Here is a 23441-nt window from a genome sequence, read left to right as displayed (position 1 = left end):
GAATCTGCATTACTCTGCCATGCATTATGTGGACATGGAGGGGAAGGACTAGTTTGTGCCTTTCTGCGGCAAACTTCTCCCACAAGTTTCCCATGCAGGTATCACTCCTGGTGCTGTCATTTATTTGGAGTGACATTCATTTGTCCACAGAGAGAACAAGATATGCAGATCTCCATGGTTGGAAGACTTCTCCACTTCTGCGTGGACCTAGGGAGACTGAGGGCCACAGGCACGAGGAATCTCCCCCTGCATCAAGTCTAACAATCCCCTACCTGTGCCTTGGGAGTCACACTTATATTGTGCTTTCTGATTTCCTTGGAAAAGCAATGCCCTGCACAGAACTGAGAGTTAAAAGGGTCCCTGCAGCATCAACACTGTTAGCATTTCTGGTCATTCACTGTACAGACAGAAGGAGGCTCTAGGCTCTGTATAGTGCTACAGAGTGAAATAGAACAGTAGCCAAAAGGGTAAATAAAACCTTTGTCAGGGTCAAAATACATCTGAGCTAATTCAGCAAATAGTGTCTGGTAGTGAACTTCAAAGGGTTCTTTGATGAGTCATAGGTATTTATTCATGGGAATAAAAAATAGTAAAATTACTATGGGGAACGGTGTTGATTGTCTGTCAACACAAAGATCACAACTGGCACTGCTTTCCAGCAGAGGTTGCTTTGCTTGATGGTCTCTAGAATTCAATTTTCTGCTGCTTTACATCTGAGTTTCCCTACCCATAACAACAGAGGTCCTAAACTCCTTTGCAGTGTGTTTTACTTTTCTCAGAGGAGTCCTGTAGAAGCACAGGGGACCTGGGCTGTCTGCTTACACGTCCTGCTGACAGGGAGGAAGGAGATGTCATCAGTCTAACTACTACTGCTGGACATCAGTTTATACCTATTGAGGATCTGGTGACATTTGCATTTCACATGCTGACAATGCAATATTCTGTGATTTGTTACTTTAAGTCAGAAAACAGGAAATGTGTTTCATGAGCATTTGCATAGTGTTGGTTTCTGTTGTCAGAAGTGCTCAGCTCTCTGACATGTCCTGTCCATATGAGCATGTAGCTCATGTTCTTGTAATTACCTGTTACTCATCTTTCCTCAGAGTTCAGCCTCGTAAAATTGTTCTGGATGTGGGGATCAAATTCAAAGTCTACACAGTCTTCATGACAGAATCAGAACTTAAACAGCAACTTCTTAAGGTCTACATTTATGAATTCCCCAGAGCCATTTTCCCATGCAAAACTTTCTGCTTGGTGCTGCATTTCAGCCCATCTTGCTCAGCTTCCATGGCTGTTGTTGCGAGCTCAGAGAGAAAAACGTTGGTTTTTCTGAGCAGCCATTTCCATTCTAGGTGTTCCTTGCTGAGCTGAAGAACACAGACCAGTATTTTGCTGTGAAAGCCCTGAAGAAGGATGTGGTCCTTATGGATGATGATGTTGAATGTACGATGGTGGAGAAGAGAGTCCTCTCTTTAGCTTGGGAGCACCCGTTCCTGACTCATGTCTTCTGTACATTTCAAACCAAGGTAAGACAAGGATCTGTTCACATTTCCTCCATAGACTGAGGGTACTTTACAGAGATCATACTCCAAACCAAAACTCAAGTCACATTGAATATATAAATCTGTCTGGCCCTAAATGGCAGTGAACCACAAACTGATGGCATTCATGTTTTCACCCTTCAGGGACTGATTTTGAGGAGGACAGCAGGTCCTGGAAATTGATTCTTGCCTTAAGAGGGCAGGAATTAATCCCCTTTATTTTTCTAGATTTTACTGGCTTGGCTGCTGCTGACAGCCCTTACCTGCGTGGCCCATGGAACTGGGTGACATGTTCCCCATCCACAGCGCAGGGCAGATGGAGATTTTATTCACAGCCGCTGTCTGCGCAGCTGAGTTTCCAGCCAGATTTCCATTTAAATGAGAGTACTGTAATTAAAAGGATCTAGCCAAAGAAATTGCACAAATTAGAGCAGAGATAAGTTATTTGAAAAGAAAAAGCACTGTGGTGCTGTTGTGTGTATTTTCTGTTTTTGTTGTTTCTTTTTAAACATCCGGCTCTTGGTTTTCTGCCAGAGATGCTTATGTTGGATTTTATAGATAAAAATCTTCATTCAAGTGTTAGAAGTATAAGTCAAAAGAACTACCTCCCCCAAAATAAAATTTGTGATGGATACTAGACAACATAAGGAGGATATTCATAAACTTTTGCATAGCTTGGAGATAACTGACTACACATGTGTAATGAACAGAGAAAACATTATGTCCATTTTATTTTATTCATGCATTTATACACAGAAGCTGACATTACTAAAACAGAAGTTTAAATTGGGAGCATAACTCATTACACAGATAGACTCTTTCCAGAAAATAGGTACACTTGAGTGCAGAAGGGATGTTCCATGATTTGCACTTGGGCTAAAGGCCATGGCCACCATTGATATGTGTGATACATTCTGCTTCAAGCCAACTTGAGGAAATTGCCCTCCAGCTTTTTCATGGGTCTGGTGGTGAAGGCAGGGGGGGATCAGTATGGCATACACCAAGAGTCGGAAAGGAAACCTAAGTGCCATTTCTGCCATTTGTTCAATACGGAGATCTCCCCCATTCCTCTAAAGTACCAAGAGGAGAGTTTTCCACTGCCCTGGTAAAGAAGCAAAGACTTGGTATTTTTTCACATTTCTGTAGCATGTATGTACCCAATGATCATCAACAAATAGGAGTAGGCTAGCAAGTGAAGTCCTGTGTTATTTATTGTAGCAGCTCCCAGGCTTGAAATCAAGCATGTGCTTAGATTAGATAACTGGATTTGGTCAGCGTCTCTGGTAAGTCAAAAAGGCCAGAGCCATGTTCATCCATAAAAGATGTGTGGGCATGCAGGTAACAGCAACTTGAGATCACTCCACTGAGTGAATGATGCATTGGTCTGGGGACCAGAGGAGATCTGAGATTTGCTTCTTTCTCTTCCATCAGTCCCCCAGGAATCTTGTCTATCTGTCCTTCCATTATACAAGCGCTGCAAAGTTACTTATCCCTTTTTAGTGATCCTTGAGTTCTACTGGTAAAAGCAATGGCACCAGCTGGTTATTATGTGGCTTCACAATGTTTGTTAATGCTGTTCATAGAAATTAAAGTAATGAGGATAAATACAGGCTTAGAGAACAAAGAGCACAAATTAGGAACTTGAAAGATAAGCTGCTTTCTACTGAAAACCCTGACACTAATATTTTCCTTCCTCTTTTTTATTTTCATCTTCTCCACCCCTAATATTTGTCTTATCTCATTCTCTAGGAAAATCTCTTTTTTGTGATGGAATATCTCAACGGAGGAGACCTCATGTTCCATATCCAGAGCTGTCATAAATTTGACCTTCCCAGAGCAACGTAAGATGTTGTAATTGCCTTTTGGCATGTGGTAGAAACAAAGGAGGAAGATGGGGACATTAGGGCTCTTAGTTTTCCAGCTCTACCACTGTCCTGTGATGGCAGCCCTGGGCACAACCTTTAACTTCTCTATGACTTACTTATTCTGCAATGTTCTCTCAGCTGGCTTTTTAGCATGAAAGCAGAACCACTCTCAATTCCCACTCTCTCCAAAATGAACAAAACAGATATGCAGGTCATCACCTCATCTCAGTGACAGACTTGGAGCTAGTCACTTCCTCTCCTTGTCTTTCCCCTCCCACAAAAGGCTTTTTAGAGCACATCCACGCAGTTCATTGCAGTCAGATGTGAACTTGCTTTGCATTCTTGGTCAACTAAGGAAGCTATTTCTGTCTGAAAGCATTACAGATGGTGCTACACCCTCGTCAGCATTGCGTCTGCCTGCAGTCTCATCCGTCAGCTTACAGATGAGAGGCTTCCTCACATCCTGTGACCTGGCTGTCATGCTTGTGCTAACCTCAGAATAGTCCCTCTGACATTTAAATAGCCCCTCAAACATCAAATAGTCCCTCAGTCCCAGAGCCAGGAGTTGGATAGAAGCTGTGCCTTAGGCTGCTCTACTTTCTGAATTAGTCCACTTCACAGAGAGTAGCTCTTCACCTGAGATATTACCCCTAAAGGTGTCTGCAAATAGCACTGAGCATGCCTGAAATCTTATTTAGATGAGGTTTGTTTTAAAGCAGCCTACAGGTGTCTGCTTTGAATTTAAAAAGCCCTGGGGTTGCTCTACGATTGCATTGATTAAGTCCTTGAACAGTCCAAAATTGGAGGCCCTAGAAAAATGATTGTGCACCCAAACTCCACCCTGGCTTTGCCATCATCAAAGCAATGCCACACAAACATTTTCAGCCATCTGTGGAACTAAACATCTTGTTCTTTATAACACCACTTCAGATGAGGCTCATGGTACAGTGATCAGAGGCGTTGTTATTGTTTGTTAGAAGTAATGGAATGCACTAGTTTTTCCTTCTAAGATTAGATTTAAAAAAATAATAATAGAAAAAACCTATTGAAAGTGCAAAAAGTAAATGTAGATTGAAAAAAAAATGCACCAACTGATAATTAAAAATAAAGCAAGTAGGAGAATTAGATTAAATGAAAGGCGTTTTAATTCTTCTGTGAAGTAAATGGTATTTCAAAAGTCAACACTGAAGCTGCTGTAGGAATTAAATTTTATTTAATAATTTTAAAAAAATTGAAAAACTTCATTTAAATCTGTGTTCACTTTACTGGGCTCCTTATTTTTTACAAAACTATTTGAATGTTCATAATTAAGCCCTGAGGTCAATGCAGTAAAGATGTTTGAGCAAAGCCTTACAACAACACAAAGGAAATATGAGTTGGTGGTTACATTCCTTTCTGGGCAGAGCATTTTCATTCTGCAGTTTAGGCAGAAACTTGTTCAGAACAAAGATCTAAAACTCAAAAAGTCTCCACAGAAAGACCACCAAGTTGCTAGCTAGTTCACATCTTGGGTAAAAGTTTGGAAACACGTCATTAATCTGGGCAATGAAGGGATCTGCTTGACAAGCTGAGGAATCTCTGTGTTGTTCCCAAGCCCAGATGTTCTCCAACCTGGTGCGCTTAAGGACACATCCACATAAACAATTGCACATCAAAAATTTACAGCTAGCCATACAATGTGGTTACCAAAGCCCTGAACATGACTACACATCAAATCCTTGCCATTTCCCAAAGTAGTTTCAATGGAAGATGGACTGCTAGCTATGTAGAATGGTTTTGGGAATCTCATATTGTCCTTCCTGAAGGCTCCAGGCCTTCAGGGGCTTAGTGAAATTTTGGCTCCTGTGAAGGCAAACTTTCATCTTTTGGGGGTCTAGCTGAAAACAACTTTTGGGAAACATATATTCTGATTTGTTCTTTCTATCACGCAGGTTTTATGCTGCTGAAATCATAAGTGGGCTGCAGTTTCTCCACTTGAAGGGCATAATATACAGGTAATTTTACTCCTTACTGTCTAATATGTGAAACTTCTGTGCTTTCCCTGGAAGTACTGATTGTAAGAGACTTTCTTGGAGATACTTACTGGCATTACACTTCTATGCAGATTTCCTTCAAAAGTGACTGGCTGTTTTCTTTTGAAGAGGTAGTTCAGAAAAGGCAGAGTGGAGCCCTTCTTTGGAATTCATTCCTTTTCCAATTAACATTAAAGCATGATAATTGATTTATTTACTCCAAGTCATTCATATAGCACTCAGCATAAGCACTCAGCTTAAGCTTTCCATGTATTGAGATGGATAAGTTCAACCAAACCATGAGAAATTTGCAGTATCTGCTGTGCTGCTTGTTCACTTCTTAAGAGCTTGGAAGTTATGTGTAAGTGTTTTGATCTGACACACGAGGGTTGTGCTTGGAACCTATAAGAAAAGATGGGGACAAGATGGAAGCAAGAGGAACTGCAAAAATTGGGAAATGGTTGAAAGGAGAAACTGAATTTCTGGGGAGCTCTCTAACTTGTCTTCTTGGAAAAGGTTGCTTATTACACTATAAGTACACTTTATAAAAGCAGGAAGTAAATAGCTTGTCACAAGCAAATGAGAAAGATCACTGAATCAGTGATGTTTCCTGAAGCCAAAATGAGCTTATTTAAATGTTTGTTACATAGTGTGAACATTAGAAAGATGTAAAAGTGAGTGGCTTATTTACAATTCACTGTCTCATTAAAATCAAACTTTCATTCATATAAAATCTCGTTATTCATTATTAGTACTCATTGTGAGAGCTGTTTATTGACCCATGATGGCAGTTGCATAAACATGAGGTCTGTTTCGATAGCAGTAAGCCAGGATGATTTCTAGAGTCTCAGTGGTTCCCAAACCACTGAGCTGTATCCATTGATTTTGCCCACACTTATTACAAAAGTTGATCAAAAGTATTTGCAGGATGTTTTGGGTTCATGACAGGACTGGTAACGTTGACTTTTTGCATATCACTCATATTTTTATTTGAAACCGCTACTCCAGTGGTCTGCCAGGTTCTGGGACCTGTCTTCCTGTGAAAGAAGAAAGATTGTGAGAACCTGGAGCCATATGCCATGTTGGAAAGTGAGGGCAAAATGTTGGTTAGACATTAGGAAACACATTGATATGAATAAGTAGCTCAGGAATCAGTGTGGCTTTGCTTTGAGTATCAGGCTTTGATAGAAAAGATTGACTACTAGTCCTGCTTCGTTTGCCTTTTTTCACTGGAGACAATGAAAACAAGGTCTGCTGGGAACTTACATCAATCAGTATCTCAGTCAGAGCTAACTAAGCACTTAGGAAAACGGATAGAAATCATTTCTGAAACTACACAACTTGTGATGTAGTAAGAATAATGAAGCCAGCTGTTCTGTGTCCTGCACTCATGTCTGCAAATGTTGGCTTAAATTTTAATGAATGAGCAGAGGCAGTTTTGGCAGAAACTCCAATCTCTGAAGCCAATGAGTTTGAGACTCATCAAAATTGCAAAAGCAAACTGTAGGTGATGGACTTTTTGTTTTACTTCAAACTGCCAGATGAATAAAAGCAGTGCTGACAGGCAGAGATTGATCTCCATGATGTAACTAAAATAAGTGGCTCCAGCTGGAAACTGTGACAACATGAATGTCTGCCACTGAAAGCAAATGTCTTGATTGTCTCTATATTTCTATTTGATTGATGACTCCTACTATTTCTTTGTCTGTTTTCTAGCAACAGCAAATAATTGCCCCATGACAACAGTTTGTTGTGTAGGCACTGCAAAGGAGTTTTGTAGGAGGATGAAGAGCTATCTTTCCTGCATCTGTAGATAACCATCTCAGTAATACAGTGCATTAGAAGTGACCTTCTTTGAGAGAATCAAATAGTCAGTGTCATTCCTGATAAAAATAAAAATAAATTGAAAAACAGTGTGAAGTTAAAGTCTTCACTGGCAAATAGGTCTGTGTTTGGACAGGGGAAATGAGGAAGAAGGATATTGAAGTTCAATGGACAGCAGCTCCTCCTACAACCCTCAGTCTCCCTTTGTAATTGCAGTACGTAGTACAGAGAAACATAACAAATTGAAGGGTGTACACTGCTAAAACTGCATGGCTCTGTAACAGTTTAAAAATATGTGTTCCCTTCTTCTCCTCCATAGGGACTTGAAGCTAGACAACGTTCTCTTGGACAGTGAAGGGCACATCAAAATTGCCGACTTTGGGATGTGTAAGGAGAACATGTTTGGAGATGCAAAGACAAGTACTTTCTGTGGGACTCCTGACTATATTGCTCCTGAGGTAGGTGTGGGGCTGAGAGATGTTGAAAATCCGCCATGGGACAGAGAACTCACCTTGAGACATGACTGTCGGTCAGTGGTGATAGAGGCTGCAAAATGCAATAGCCTACATTTAAACAGTCCCAGGCTAAAACTGTATTTCAGTTTAACTCTGCAAGCTGCACCCAGGTGAAGGAGACCCTAAAATTAGCAGAGATGTGGCTGTGTCCAGTCCTGAACGTGCTTGAGTTAACAAGGGCAGGGTAGAGCTCATAGGTTTTGTTAAGGCTGATCTCTACCCTCTTGACTTGGATATTTGTGCTATCTGTGAGGTACCGTTCTATGAGCCTGGAGCTTGCTTGGAGACTGTCTCCAGGTTGCATGCAGCATAGATGTACTAGAAAATGCTCTTTTCCTTCCCCATTTGATATCTGCTGATACATAGGTCACTCCGAAAGTAATGCCTACTATTTCTTTCTATGCAAACTATGAAACAGATTCAAAGAGCACAATAACACTATTTGATAGAACAAATTCTCAGCTACAAAACACTATTTTTTAACGTAGTCACCACCATTAGCAGTGTATTTTAACCAGCAATGTACAAGGGCCTGCATGCTGCACTCTTAAAAATCTGCACCAGCAGAGGTGACTCACTGTTTCACAGCTGCTGCGATGGCATCATGACTGAAAGGCATCACTAAGCACCTCACTCTGCTAACATCCACTATTAAGTCTTTTCTTGTGTTCAGCAAGCATCAGTGAATATTAATAGGTGCAGTTTTTTCTTCACAGAAGAGTTCAGTTCCACGACTTTGCTTCATATGCACTTCCACGTCAGATGCCATTTGGTCAGACTGCCTCTCTGCTGCCATCTGTCACACAGCAACAAATCGTATCTAAATACTGGTGGGAAGATTCAACCTCTGCATACACCTCTGACGTTATGAGTCAACATAATAAAATAGGAGATAGTACTTTCAGAGCAGCTCTCGTACATGATGTAGAAAAACTGAATTTGGCCTTCATCTGCCTATGTAGTAAATCCAGGTGGTCACAGACACTAGACTTCAGTTTGGACTAGATCCATCCAGAAAATAGGCTGCTCCCTTAAAGCAGTGAGTTCAAACAATGACAGATGTCACTGTGAAGAGATTTTGACTAATGAGGTGGCAAAATGAGGCCAAAGAAGACATTTTTCATCTCAGAGAAGAATCTAAGACTCATCCATGTGTCATGTCTGACATCACTCTGAAATCCATTTATTTCCCTTTCAGAATCCCATTTCATTATTTTAGTGTTTTCATGATGGATATCAGTGCTTTCCAAATTGCTCTTAAAGCTTTTGGTTATTCATTTTATTTTTTTTTTTCCTCTCTACTATAATTCATTGATCATTTACTCTCTACCAAGACCTCAGTTTTGACCTAAATTACTCCACTGCTGACTCAAGGACAAGTCTCTTCAATAACTGGATTTCTATTGCCTGAGAACAGGTGTAAATGTGCTCTGCCATCAAAATGAAATTGTCATTTATTTCATTTCAATATGCTTTCATTTTAAAAAGAAAATACATTTTTTTGATCCTAAAGGAGTGCCAAATGATAATCCATTACCTATGATTTTACTGCATGAAAGAGAGTGTCAGAAATACCTCATAAGTTTATTTCTATGCTATCATTTATTTTAGGGATCCAACAAGTGCATATAAAACATTTTACCTCCAAACTGAAAGCACTGCTAGAGTTTATGGATCAATTCTCCTGCCAGAGGTTCATAGAATCATGGAATCTTTAGAGTCGAAAGGGACTCTTGAAGGTCGTCTAGTCCATCTCCCCTGCAATGAACAGGGACACGGACAGCTGAATTTGGTTGTCCAGGACCTGATCCAGCCTTGTCTTGAAAGTCTCCACATCTCTGGGCAACCTGTTCCAGTGCCTCACCAACCTCCCTGTAAAAGATTTTTTCCTTATATCCAACCTAAATCTACCCTTCTGAAGCTTGAAGCCATTTCCCCTTGTCCTGTTACAACAGATCCTCCTAAAGAGTCTGTCCCATTCTTTCCTGCAGCTCCCCTTTAGATACTGACAGGCCACTATCAAGTCACCTCACAGCCTTCTCTTCTCCAGGCTGAACAGCCCCAGCCCTCTCAGCCTGTCTTCATAGGAGAGGTATTTCATCCCTTGGATCATTTTGGTGTCCCTCCTCTGGACACGTTCCAGCAGATATATGTCTCTCCTGTGCTGAGGACTCCACATCTGGATGCAGTACCAATTGGACCTATGGACTTATTGTCAGTATCTCAGTGTGACTGCTAGCATTGTAATTTGTTACAGATCTAGTACTTTTCTGTAGCTGTGCAAATAAGAGGATGTTGGGTCAATAGACGAGCGATCGTTTATCTTAAAAAATACTTGACCAAAAAGAAAGAAAAAGAATTAACCTGAAATTAAATTTCTGGACTTTACATTTTCAGAGAAAACAAAACTAATACATCTTTCTCTTAACCAACTGAAATCAGTTAATTTAGTTTTCCAGACCCTTTATAATTTGAAAAGGCCTTATAAAAGAAATGTGTATTTTCAGAGGGAAAGGTTTGGATGATTTTGTTTATAAACAGACCAAGGAAATGTGTTAGGGATACTTACTCCTTCCTTTTTTTTTTTTTTCCACTCTGAGTGAAACATGTTGTTTATATTGTCTCATATTCAAATAGATACCTTTTTTTGAAATGATCATTTTTTTGTGTTTCTTCTTTCGGAATTATGGAGACAGGTATGTTAGTCATGACCACTCTACATCAGCTTGAGTTTAGACATAAGATATTAAGGTCCTACTTTGCTAGATGCTACACGTACCTCACCTAACATGAGAAAATCCATCAAAACATGAAGAATCAGGTGGCACCTTATAGCATTGTTGGAAAACAAGCATCTCAAGAAGCCAGTTCATCCCTTCCTACCACAGATGTGTAAGTTAGATAAATCAATGTTTTTCCTCCATTGACTCTAGAAAAACTCTGGAAAACTAGCTTAATAAAATACATAACCTTTAGGAAATCAAATGAATCCAGGTTCAAGTAGCAAACACCTCTCTAAAGCACTTACAAGACATTCAGACAGGGTAATACAGTAGACTCAGACATGTCTACTGTACCTCAGAGCTAGAAGTAAAGATTCTCTCTCTAAATCACAACTTTCCAGTTATCAGCATATTTATATGCGCTGGTCTAGGTGATTGTTTTAACTGCTATTAAGCCATTTCCATGGTTTGCCATTGATACCTGCACTGCAACTGTTCTATAGGAGATGGCAATGCAACCAGGTTGTGAGCACAAGATCATGGCTTAAAATGAACTATTACCCTCCCCAGCTCCAAAATCCTGATAACAATTCCAGACATCATAGACTTCTTCAGAATATTTTTAGACTTTTCATTAGACATCTGTAATGTAATTACCTATATATCATAGAATCATAGAATGGTTTGGGTTTGAAGCAGCCTTTAAGATCATCTACTTCCAACCCTTTTCTATAGGCAAGGACACCTCCCACCAAACTAGGCTGCTCAAAGCCCCATCCAGCCTGGCTTTGAATATGAGCATGTTGTCTAGACTCCTTGATAACCAAAAGACAAAAAACAGGGTTGCATTTTACAGCAGGTAGATATTCAGTGTGATGCCTAAAATTTGCATTATTTTCTTATCTGCATAACCAATATCTAAAGGCTGGTGAGATTAATTCTCTGTCAGGGAAGTCTGAGAGGTTGGTGGTATCTGGGCAAGTTTGTAGGGGAAAACCGTGCCAAAGTGATTAATAGAGGAGATCATTTCCCCAGCCAATCTGTTCTAGTCAACTTCTGATGAAACCAAAACCTCTTTGAAGAAGGATTTGGGATACCAAGGAAAACTCTGAGTTATGATTTCAGGATCCTCAGATGTTTTGTTCTATGTGAAGCTAAAACGCATTTGAACTGACTAAAAGGGGTTGAACTAACATAGCCTGTGGTTTGTATTGCAGCAGTGTTGCATTTTTATGAAGGTTTTTGAGGCCACTGAGCATGTTAAACAGGCAGTTTGACCATGTTGAGTTCTTGACACGTTGAAACACTACATTCTGTTGAAAACAAATATAAATATTTGAACAATATGGATTTTATATGGTTGCACAATGCAGATCTTGTTTGCACAGGGACTGAAGGAGTTATTTAGATCACTTATATGCTTAAGAGTTAACTAGAAAACGAACTGTTACTCAGTGTCCATAGTGTGAAGTACTGTTGGCACGCAGGTGTTGCTGTGATTAGGAGCTTCTTGAACTACACACCTGTCCCACTGACAGGTGCTCTGGCTCATGCTTCTGGTAGGAAAAGTACCTCTGCTGTCACATTCAGAGCAAAGCAGCTGTTGAAGGATGAGAGCCTGGCCACAGCTCTGAAGCTGAAATACTGACAACAGACATTTTATGTCTGTCTTTGTCTCCTGTCTTTGGGCAGATATTGCTGGGGCAGAAATACAACACCTCCGTTGACTGGTGGTCATTTGGTGTCCTCCTGTACGAGATGCTTATTGGCCAATCTCCTTTCCATGGCCAAGATGAAGAGGAGCTTTTCCAGTCTATCCGTATGGATAATCCATTCTACCCTCGCTGGCTTGACAAGGATGCAAAGGACATTTTGGTAAAGGTAAGAATTATCAGAGATCAGATGAAAGTCTTTTTGCCCCATGTTGTCTGGATTTTTTGCCCTTTTCTCCTACACAGTAATGTGTAGTATCCGTTGTGAGTGAAGCACTCTTCTGCTTCCTTCTAATGGCCATCCTTCTAGCCTGTTTGGTTCCCCACCACCAGTGCATTTCATGTTTCATTGCCTCATTCTCAGTACTATGCCAGGTAGCATTGTAGCCTTTCTGGCTTGGGATGGAAATTCTTCTTGAGTTAAGATAGATAAAAACTTAGTGACGTCATAATTAACGTAACAAATTACTTTCCCTCAGTCAGATTTTGGGCTGGCTATGAACATTATTTAAGCTAAGGCCTCTTACCTCATGAATGAGCATGGTAAGAAAGCATGTACAAAGGGCTATATGATTCAGCTAATGTGAGTAAACTTGTTAATCACTAACTTTTGGTCACGTTTGACCCACAGTCCATACCTTTAATTTTGTACTTACAAAGTGACAGGGCAATATACATTATTCCACTGCAAAATAGTTGAGAATAAGAATTTGTTTTAGCTTCTGTTCTGTGAGTAGTGGGACTCACTATAAAGTAATAATAATGAAAGCATTCAAAAAGCACTTGCTTCAGGAATTCATAGATATTCTGCACCTAAATTGAATCTTTTTTCTTCATTACAAACGAGGGGTCAAATAAAGACTCAAATGATCCAAAGCTATGTGAGGTGAAAGCAACCCCACGTAGCTCAGATAATATTTACACAGATTATATTTCAGCTGTAAGTATTTGCCTGATATAAAGAAATCATCTAGACAAACGCTTTCAAGTGTGATATAGAGATTTCACCTATGTAGTTGTGTGCTTGCACTCTCAGACACATATGTTCTCATTACTGTAGCAAATTTGTCTTCTCTCTCTTACAAAGATAAAATATGACCAGGTCTTGGCCATCAGTTTTTGGCATGTTAAACTAAGAATCCAGACTGGTTATCCAATCAGAAATTTAGCAAGGTAGAAGAGTCTTCATGCTCTCATCAGTGTTGCTTGAGTTTGAAGTGTGAGATCCTATCTGATAGGATCCCAGTGAACACTCTGTTATTAATAAATACTAAATAGTAAGGCATTTATTTTTCTTCAAATTTTAGCTTTTTGTGAGAGAACCTGAGAGAAGACTAGGAGCACGAGGGAATATCCGCCAGCATGCCTTTTTCAGGGAAATAAACTGGGAAGCTTTAGAAGAAAGAAGGATGGAGCCTCCTTTCAAACCAAGAGTGGTAAGGCTACATCTTCTTTCATTTCCCGAATTTCATGCCATTCTCTCCTAAATCATTCTTTCCCCAAATATTTATGCCCTCAAGAATATGCAAGCAATACAAAAAAAACAAAAGCCAGAACCAACAGTTCTGTTTTGATCTACTTCACTTAAGGATCAAAAGTTTTCAGACATGGGTCTGATCAAATAATCTAAATCAGATAATCTAAACAAGGTAGCTCTAATCTTGTTTAGATTCATGGAGTCAGCATTGTAAAGGTGAATACGTTTTGACTTCATATATCAACTAGCAGCTGAAGGCATCAAGGCTTTGAAAATGCCCTCAGATTTTCATGGTCATCTTCTAGAGTTCTATACATTCTACTTCTAGATACAAAAGTTGAAGGAGGACCTTGATCTTGGACAGTTGGAATGGAAAATATTGACTCTTGCTCAAGCGTCCAAACGCTGATTAAATTGTGCAAAGGCTGTCTGTTGTGTACATTGGATATATATGTAGGGTAGATGGCTGAAACCATCTACAATTTTGATCTGCCATAGCTTCACTCATTGTACAGGAACTAGAGAATTATGAGCTATACCTACTTATTGGCTAGGATGCCTGCCTTTGTCATTGGTACTACTCCTTTCTGATGGCTAAAAGGAGCCCAGGTCTGACATGTACACAGTGGTCAGTTCAGTTAGAATAGAATCAGCCCTATTAATAACAGTAAAACAATTTACTTTGATCTGTGCATCAGACTTCTATTTTTCAGTCTTTCACAAGCATTTTTTAATCAGTAGATCCAGTTTGCTGTCTTACAGTGTTGTAACATCTCTGCATGGCAGAATACATTGATCACAGGCTCAGTGCTTCTTATGTAAAATGTATTCCCATTACTACTGCAATAGGACAGTAATAAGAAAGTGATTAGCACTGATTGCTGGATATTAAAAGTTCAGGCAGTACTTCAATGCAGCCTGACAAGTTACTGTGCATTGTTTGGGCTCTAGTAGTTAACTATAGTGGAAGAAGGCAGAGACAAACACACTGTAGGTTCCTTGATGAAACTTGAGTCTACAAGAATCAGCCTGATAGGGTCAGTAGCATTATAATGAACGTAAGAGTATTAGTGATTTGACAGTGTTTTATTTTATCTTTTCTTGAAGAAATCTCCAAGTGACTGTAGCAACTTCGACAAGGAATTTCTAAGCGAAAAGCCCAGACTGTCTTGTGCTGACAGGGCACTGATTAACAGCATGGACCAAAATATGTTCTGCAACTTTTCTTTTGTGAACCCTAAAATGGAGAATATATTTTCCTGAGATCTGCCTTACTGATGCAATTCTCCATGCGATTTGAGTAGCATCTTGTCAATTGAAGACTGCGCATGGTTGTTTTTATCAAGAACCCACCAGAAAAACACATCAGTGAAACTTTGTACCATGCCTGAAGGCTTTCAGCTTGTTCCAGCCTGGATCAGATGCCAGCCTCACTTCACTAAGGATGAAGTCTCATCATGGTATCTTTTGGCCTCTCTCCTCTATTTTCCCAGTTTTCTTGATGTTTCAAACATCTGAAGAGGAGGAGATGCCAAAACGTTTTCCTCTGTACTTGTACTCACAATCAGTGGGTTTCTCCACAAGAAGCAGCAAGTACTGATGATGTTTTCAGTGCCTATTTCTGCAATTCTTATCTGTACCCAGCTCCTCATGAAAAATGAGAGTTAAGCTTAGGTCCTGAGGGCATCTGGGAAAGAGTTCAGGTTGGGTGCTTTTGCAACTTCCATTTGAACATGTGCAGAAATGAGCCTAAGTGCACAGGAATGATGAAGAAGCCAAACATCTCCCCTCAAGCCTAAGAAATAATCTTCACAGGTATTAGGATTCCTTTTTATGCCACAAGGTCCACTGGGATTAAGAAATTTTGTAGGTGCACTTTCCAGCATTTCTATATCTCAACCAATGGCTCAAACATAAAGGAAGAGCATTGTAATCACAAGTATCAAGATCAGTATAGAAACCCAGTGGTTTTACTCTCAGTACTTGAGCAGAAAAGATGGGAGGTAACAGTCCAGAAGAAAACATTGATAATCCCTGTTCTAAAGCTTTAACTGTCCTCAGACGTACCAGAATAATTGCAAAATATGGACTTGATTATCTGGAGCTTTTTCTGAAACTGAGTCAGATATATTTTCCTCAAACCTTCCTTTAAGCATCATAAAATCAACTGCCAACAATTGCTGTATTTCGCTGGCATGTTAGTAAGTCAGTCCTATAAAGGCTGGTATACTTCCTGTCGCTGTAAATGGTGCCCCGACACTTCTACATGCATTGCAGACACAAACATCGCAGTGTGGGATGGCACACCAGTTGAGAGTGATTCTCTCCTTCAGTTCATAATATTTTACTGCATATTCTATCCTCTAGCAGGCTGTGAAATGTAGCTGGTCAATAACAATCTCATCCCCTACCCATTCGTAACAGGATCTTTTAAAATAAAGTTGTGCTGTTTTCAGAAGTTGGAGAAAAGCAGAATCTGCCAACTACTGATTTTTACACCATTAAGCACTGTGTCAAAATTAAGTCAAAGTCCAAACAGAAGATTCTTTAATAATTTAGACTTAAGTCACCCCAGCTTGCATTTGGCTCTAACTGGAATGGGTACATTTGGTGTTTCGTTGCATAAACAACTTCAACCCTTTTAGAAGTTCTAGAGGATGAATCATCTCAAAATCAGATTCTTTTTGGAGATGCCTTCCTGGCTTCACTAGAACAGACTGTTAACATGGAGCTCCCAACAGGATGAATTCAGCCTTGCAGACTGCGCAGCCACTGCTGGGATATTGCTGGCAGCAACTGCAGGCACTGAATCCTGCAAGGCTGATAGTAAAAGGTGCCTAACATTGACAAAAAAGAAAAGCAAAACAGATTTCAGCCCTGTGACTTTTTGTGAAATTCTTGTTTGTGCTGCGTAATATACAGGGGGATCGGTGCTTGCAGTTTGTGCAGTTGGTTTTCACGTTTAATTTGAATGGTTAAAGTGGATTTCTGAAATGCCAGTGCTGTTTGTACAGCTTAATAAAATGTTGTATACTGATGGAAAATGGGTGTGAAAGTGATTGAATGTGGAAAAAAACAGAGGTGCTATGAAAAGCTGTTAAAAAGTCTCTGTGCTTTCTGTGGGATGTTCAGACCATAAATACACAAGGTCACCAGGCATTTGGGCAACTGTAACTCTTCCATGACTGCACGAGCAATTCAAAAGCCAAATGCACCCTGCATTTTCTGCTGATGCCACAAAATATATAGCATGGTCAATTTGTCCCTGTATGTGAAAGTGTTTATTTCTACTGAAGAGCTCATAGCAATCATCAGTAACAGGTGAGCACCTAAACCAGGATTCCGTGCTGTGCAGAGGAATCCAAGAAGTAAAATGTTCCTTTTTGCTATCAGGGGGTGAGACAGCTGTAACCAGGATCTATAGACTTGCAGAGCCAGATGTGAGGAGATGGTCAGTGTTCAAGAGCAATACTGGCCATCTTTAGGTTAGGTATTAGGAAAACATTATTCTCAGGAAGAGTGGTGAGACATTGACACAGGCTGCCCAGGGAGGTGGTGGGGTCATCGTTCCTGGAAGTGTTCAAGAAGGGCTGGATGTGGCACTGAGGAACATGGTTTAAGGGGCATGGTGAGGATGAGCTGATGATCTTAGAGGTCTTTTTCCAACCTTCTGTTTTATGATTCCATGGTCTTCAACATCTCACCAGCCAACTCGTTGGAGTGATTGACAGTCCACATGCTATGGAAAGAGTTTAGACAGCCTGACTCAGCCCAGATTCTGAATTTCTGTATTTAAAGATAGTTGAGCAACACACTATTTTAAATGTCTCAGAGATGATGTTTTCTTGCAAGCGCACAGTGGTTTACACTTGGCAGCAATGCAGGGAGAGCCCAAGTACACAGCCTGAGGAAGGAAGGTGCTGAATCACCTCTTGTGGTTGAGTAACTGAAGAGCAGAAGAGTTTAACACCTCTCTGACCAGAGACAGGGTTTTCCACGCTCCAGCTGTAGTTCTTGTATAGCAAAAGCAGCCAAACATAAGAGTGACTTCTGAGGAAATGCATGTTTTGTTAACTGCTGGAGCAGATGCAGCGGTAAGCTTGCTGCAGGGCTTTTGATGCAAGCCACAAGAAAGAAGTGGCTGCTTCTCTCTGCAGAGCATCTTTTTTAAAAAAAACAAGCCCACTAAGGTAGGGGGAGGGAGGCAGGAGGGATGGGTATGTGCCACCACACTTGCTGCATTTCTCACCAGGGCCACAGTCTGAAAACCTGCCCAACTGTGTCTGTGGTATGCAAGGAGAGATGTGGCAAGCAGTAAGTGTGTTCTTGTGGTGAGAGTGATCAAGAGATAGGAGCTGACATGGGCTGAAAGCCAAACACCCACACGGAAATGAACAGGAGCCCTAGCAGTCACAGAAATGTTCTTTCTCTTTGGCTTAATATGACACCTCCGTAACTGTCCCTCTCCTCTCCCCTCTTCCCTTTCCACTTCCCTTTCCACTTCCCTTTCCCCTATCCATTTCCTCTGCCCTCTCCTCTCCTCTCCTCTCCTCTCCTCTCCTCTCCTCTCCTCTCCTCTCCTCTCCTCTCCTCTCCTCTCTTTTCTCTTTTTTCTCCTTTCTTCTTCTCCAAATAATAGAATTGGCATAGTAGACCTTGCCAGGTCTTGCCAAGTTTGATTATTCATTTGCTAGAAGTCCAGTACTGTGCCAAAACCCTGTGACCCTGTGGGGTCACAGCACTGATGTAGGAGCATGGTGCCTGCAAACATCAGATTCCAACTTCCAGAACCACCTGTTTCAACTGGAGCTTCAGGAGCTGCTTCACTGGACAGATACACAAATTCCTGCAGCTGGCTTTCATCAAACTACACCTCAGGCTAATAAATAGAACAGGAATGGAAGTCAAACCAATTGAGTCACCAGGCTGGTTCGCAGCTCCTATTTTGGGCTACCTGTCCCATTGGGAAGACTGAGCTCCATTCTGCATCCTATCAAGCCTTTTGATGCTCATGCTGAGGTGAAAGGCAGCTTTGCCCAGTGGTTCTAAAAGTGCCTGTGTCAGTACAGCTCCAAAAAGTGTGTACTTCAAGTAGGCATACTCTTCCCTTTATAACTGTATTTTCATCTTATAAACTTAAAAAACGAGAGGTCACAGGTGCGATCTAAATTGCTCTCTCCCTCCAAGAGGTGCCAGATCAGCTAGTAAGATCATGATACGTACCCAAATTGTGCCTTGCGGTGTTGTGAAGCTACTGTAGGTCTCAGCAAAGACCACAGGAAGTTCTTCTACCTTTCCTGCTTACAAAAATGTTTTAACTTTGTTGTATCACAGCAACCAAGACAGGGTATGCAAAGCTGGTGAAACAAGGAACTAATGTACTTCTGGCTCTTCTGTAACTGGAACTGGTTGCAAGGCAGTGGTTTTATACAGCTCAGCCACTGTACCTGAGTATGCAGGTACCTTGCCTACTGTTGGTAACAGGCATGGTGGAATCCTTTATCATCTATGTCAACCAAATATTTATATATACAAGGATATAAAACAATTGGGAAATGAAAAGGAAATGGGAAAAAAGAGCAACAGCTTTGTGTTGTGAAGAAAGAAACAAGCACAGAAAAAGGAAACAGAGAAGAGAGGGATACAGGATGGTATAATTTGGATGGTATAATTTCTTGCCCCTTTCATTTCCCTTCATTTGGTGTTTTCAACCACAACTGTACTGTTTTTCTTTCTACTTTTCAAAGCCATTAGTATCTTCCCAGAACTGTTTTTGTAGATGAAGCACAGGATTTCTGGAGATTTCAGAGTGTAGGAGAGTATGAGAATAGAACAGATGAACAGCTCTAATCTGTCCTCCTGGATGACATAGCTATATCTGCTCTTACATTTCCTTCAGAAATGAAAGTATTTCTGACACAAGCCTGGATTCAGATCTCAATTTAAACATGTGAATTCAGCTCTCTACAGCACAGAAATGCAGTTCATCTTTAGTCGTGATTCTTCACCAAGACCCTCAGGTACTCTGCAGGACTTCCCTGCATCCCTCTAGTGAGCAAGGGTCTCTTTTGTTATCTGTGATGTATCTCCAAACCCTGTTACCCCAAAGCATACTTGAGAGCAGTTGGACACCTCTATGTAAGCATGAGCACGGTGGAAGGTGGACTGGATCTGCACCCATTCAGTGGCTGCTCATGGGATGTTTGACAGCCGCAAAGTACTGAAACAGACTGACCTAAAGACTGGAAATGTCATCATGCTTTGTCCCTGTCAAGGAAGAACTTGCATCAAAAATGAGTCATAAGTGCACTGCAGTTGTTAGAGAAACTTCAGAAAGGAAATTCTCAATCATCATGGTTCTCATTCATCCTCGTTAAGGGGAACCAGAGGACACAATATCCCTGTTCCCATTGAGAAGCCTCTTCCCTTCTCCTGCACTAAAGTGCTGGTAACCACAAGGGAGGCACAAAGCTCAGCATTTATGGTCTTTTGAAACTGTCTTTAGTTTCAAACTCCTGAGCATTCAAGAACATTCCGTTTCGTTTTGAATCTGAATATATAAAATGTTAAAAATTCAAAGAAAAGTGCTGCTATAAATCTTAATCCACTTCCAAGAAGTTCTTGTAGAAACACATTGCAAACTCTTAACACCTCTTGAGATTTTCTCAAGAGGCCAACGAGGCCTAGCTGATCACTGACTGGGTTTAAGTTGGAGCAAAAATGTGAAATAACAACATTCAACACAGCTTTGCACTTAAATGTGACTGAGGACAAAGACAGTCTTGTGGTTAAGGTGCTATTGAGTCTCTGTAGACCTAGATTTGTTTCACAGTACTGCTATATACACTGCCTGGAACCTGATGTAATTTGTCTTTCAAAGCTTTAATTTTTCTTCCTCTCAATGGAAGTTTATACTCTATTGCTCTGAATTGTTCAGTTCACTTGGAATAGTGTTCAGGCTTAAACTAAGCAAAATTACCTAAGAGCCTGTTATCTTTTAAAATTTATTAAAATTTGTTTAGATGCATCCAAGGTAAGCTTCCTCTATTGTTAAAGAGTCTAAGAGTGTAATTCGTCCCATACTAAGGCAGACACCCTGAGTAGTCCACTGAACTTTCTCTTCTAGAAAGGGGAGTGAGTCCTACTCTCTTTGTATTTGTGTATCACCTTCTGCATCACCTGGTGATTCAGTAGAGCCTCAATCTCTGACAAATACAGTATTGCCATTGTATAAAATTGCCCAAATGGGTGTGAATGGTACTTACTTCTCCCAACACTGGTGCTGAATGAATGTGCTGTGAGTAACATGGTACTGAAGTCTTTCTAGTGATGCTCTTGTTTGATAACTACATCTAGGAAAAATGGAGCTGGTCCATCTCACTATCCACTTTCCTAGACTACACTTCATCTGTTTGTCCATAAGGCTATATTGTGGACTGTGTTAAAAGCTTTGAATTCAAGGTACCGAGTGCTCTCCTCTTGAAGATCATCTGGTTGCAACCACTTTACCCTGTCAATGGCAGGGATGTTAGAACTAGGTGATCATTAAGGTCCCTTACAACTTAAGCCATACTGTGATTCTGTGATTCACTGAGCTAACCGTTTCTTCACAGAAGGCTTTCAGGCAGGTTGCTCAAGTACGATTACTGCTTTATAAATCCACACTGACTCCTCCTAATCAGCTTCTTGTCCTTAGAAAGTTTGGAAATCACTTCCCAGAGGATTTTCTCCATCACCTTCTCAGAGACAGCAGTGATTTAGTCTTCCTTGGACTTGTGAAGATGGGAGTGATTTTTTTTTCTCTAGTCTGTACTCCATGTGAAAAGTAGGTGCGTGAGATAAAGCTTAAACACTTCAAAAGCAAGTAGCCCTTGCATGTTTGTCTATATGTCTGGATATAGCTCAGTTGTAGCCTGCCTGCAACTTAAGTAAGAAAACCTTAGATACTAATCCACAGAAGTTCCCCGTAGTCCATGCTATAGAGAAGCTAAGTGGCTGTGAGTATTGAGTGATGCACTGTTCTTTTAAATAATCCAGGACCGCTCTCCAGTAGCACTCTTGTGCATGGTCAGTCAGCGTGAGATTTTTCATTAAAGTAATGATGTTACCTCCAAATCTCAAGTGGATTGAAATCCTGGATGAATAACAGATGGACCACTCAATGGATAAGGAAGTGGCTGGATGGTTGCACTGAAAAGGTTGTGGTCGATGACTTGATGGCCAACTGGAGACTGGTGATGAGTAGTGTTCCACAGGGATCAGTATTGGGACTGGCACTAATTAACATCTCTGATGGTGACATGGACCAAGTGCACACTCAGCAAGTCTGCCAGCAACACCGAGACTGGTGGTGTGGTCAACATGCTGGAGAAAAGGGATGCCATCCAGCAAGACCTTGACAGGTTTGAGAGTTAGGCCTGTGCAAACCTTATTAAGTTTAACAAGTCCAAGTGCAAGGCCCTGTACATGGTCAGGGAAATTCCAAGCACAAATGAAGTCTGGATAGAGACTGGATTGAGAGCAACCCTGAGGAGAAGGACTTGGTGGTGTTGATTGATGAGATTGTCTATGAAGCAGCAATGTGTGCTTGCAGCCCAGTGAGTTATTTGTACCCTATACTACACCCTGTACTATATCAAAAGCAGTGTAATCAGCAGGGTGAGGGAAGCAATTCTCCCCTTCTGCCCTCATGAGACCCCACCTGCAATGCTGCATTTAACTCTAAGCCCCCAATACAAGAAGGGCATGAATCTGTTAGAGTAGATTCAGAGAAGGCCATGAGGATGACCAGAGGGCTGGAGTACCTCTCCTGCTGAGACAGCTTGAGAAAGCTGGAGTTGTTCAGTCTGGAGAAAAGTAAGCTCTAGGAAGATCTCATTGCATCCTTCTAGTTCCTAAAAGGACCTACAGGAAAGCTGTACTTTTGATCAGGGAGTGTAGCTCTACACTCCCTAATGGGTAATGGCCTTAAAATTAAATGATGGCAGATTTAGATTAGGTATAAGAAAAATTCATTACTGTGAGGGTGATGAGGCACTGGAACAGATTGCCCACAGAGGCTGCGGAACCTCCATCCCTAAAGGAGCTCAAGGCCAGGTTGGATGGGATATTCCCACACAACTGGTAAATATTCCTGCCTATGGTGGAGGGGTGAGAGGGGGCCATTCTGTGATTCTATGATTCTATGAAAGTCCTGCCAATAAATGGCAGTTGATGTACTGATTATAACATGATTATAGCACGATTATAACAATCACGTAGAAGAAAACATGTTGTTCAAGTGGAGAGAAAATAAAAATTAAGCATTGCATCCAATTTATGATGTGGGTCTTTATTTTAAAGGAAGCTAAACATAAAATATTCAGACATCAAAGAAAGAATCTCAGCTTTCACTTCAATATTCTTTTTTTATTATAGCTGTTAGCCTCCCAGTAGCAAAGGAAATGAGTTCTCTGGTAATCATTTCCATTTAATTTTCAGCTCCTTTCTGTTGATAGCATTGTGTATAACCTTTTTTTTTTAACAGCTACTTTAAATCGTGTACTTTGATATTCCATTCAGCTAGTAAGAAAAGAAAAATAAGTTCTAAAAAAACATTTTATCTCTGCTGTACATGAACTCAGCAGGGTAATGTGATATCTCAGAGAGTATATTTATTTTAAATCATTGCTATTTTCCACCAGTGTGAAATTCTCAAGATTGCCTCCTTCCCTCATCCCCAAAATGTCACGGGGCCAAAGTAGTGGAGAAATAGGGACAAAATAGCAATGTT

General features: G+C 40.7%; 1 protein-coding gene across 3 annotated transcripts in view; it reads left to right on the top strand.

Annotated features, from left to right (window-relative positions):
- PRKCQ (protein kinase C theta) overlaps positions 1-16713 on the top strand; it is a 48666-nt gene extending 31953 nt beyond the window's left edge. For all 3 annotated transcript variants that reach the window (XM_042816090.1, XM_042816089.1, XM_042816091.1), the window contains 7 exons: positions 1353-1526; positions 3291-3382; positions 5338-5400; positions 7562-7700; positions 12173-12361; positions 13500-13628; positions 14777-16713. In XM_042816090.1, the coding sequence (XP_042672024.1) occupies positions 1353-1526; positions 3291-3382; positions 5338-5400; positions 7562-7700; positions 12173-12361; positions 13500-13628; positions 14777-14932 (942 nt within the window). In that variant the 3' untranslated portion in view covers positions 14933-16713. The remainder of the gene's footprint in view (positions 1-1352; positions 1527-3290; positions 3383-5337; positions 5401-7561; positions 7701-12172; positions 12362-13499; positions 13629-14776) is intronic.
- Positions 16714-23441: the final 6728 nt, after the last annotated feature.

The sequence above is a fragment of the Centrocercus urophasianus genome, unplaced genomic scaffold, assembly GCF_019232065.1.
Source record: "Centrocercus urophasianus isolate 14NV4802_14NV808 unplaced genomic scaffold, USGS_Curo_1.0 seq_15, whole genome shotgun sequence".
NCBI lineage: Eukaryota > Metazoa > Chordata > Aves > Galliformes > Phasianidae > Centrocercus > Centrocercus urophasianus.
This window is presented reverse-complemented; position numbering and strand designations above follow the sequence as displayed.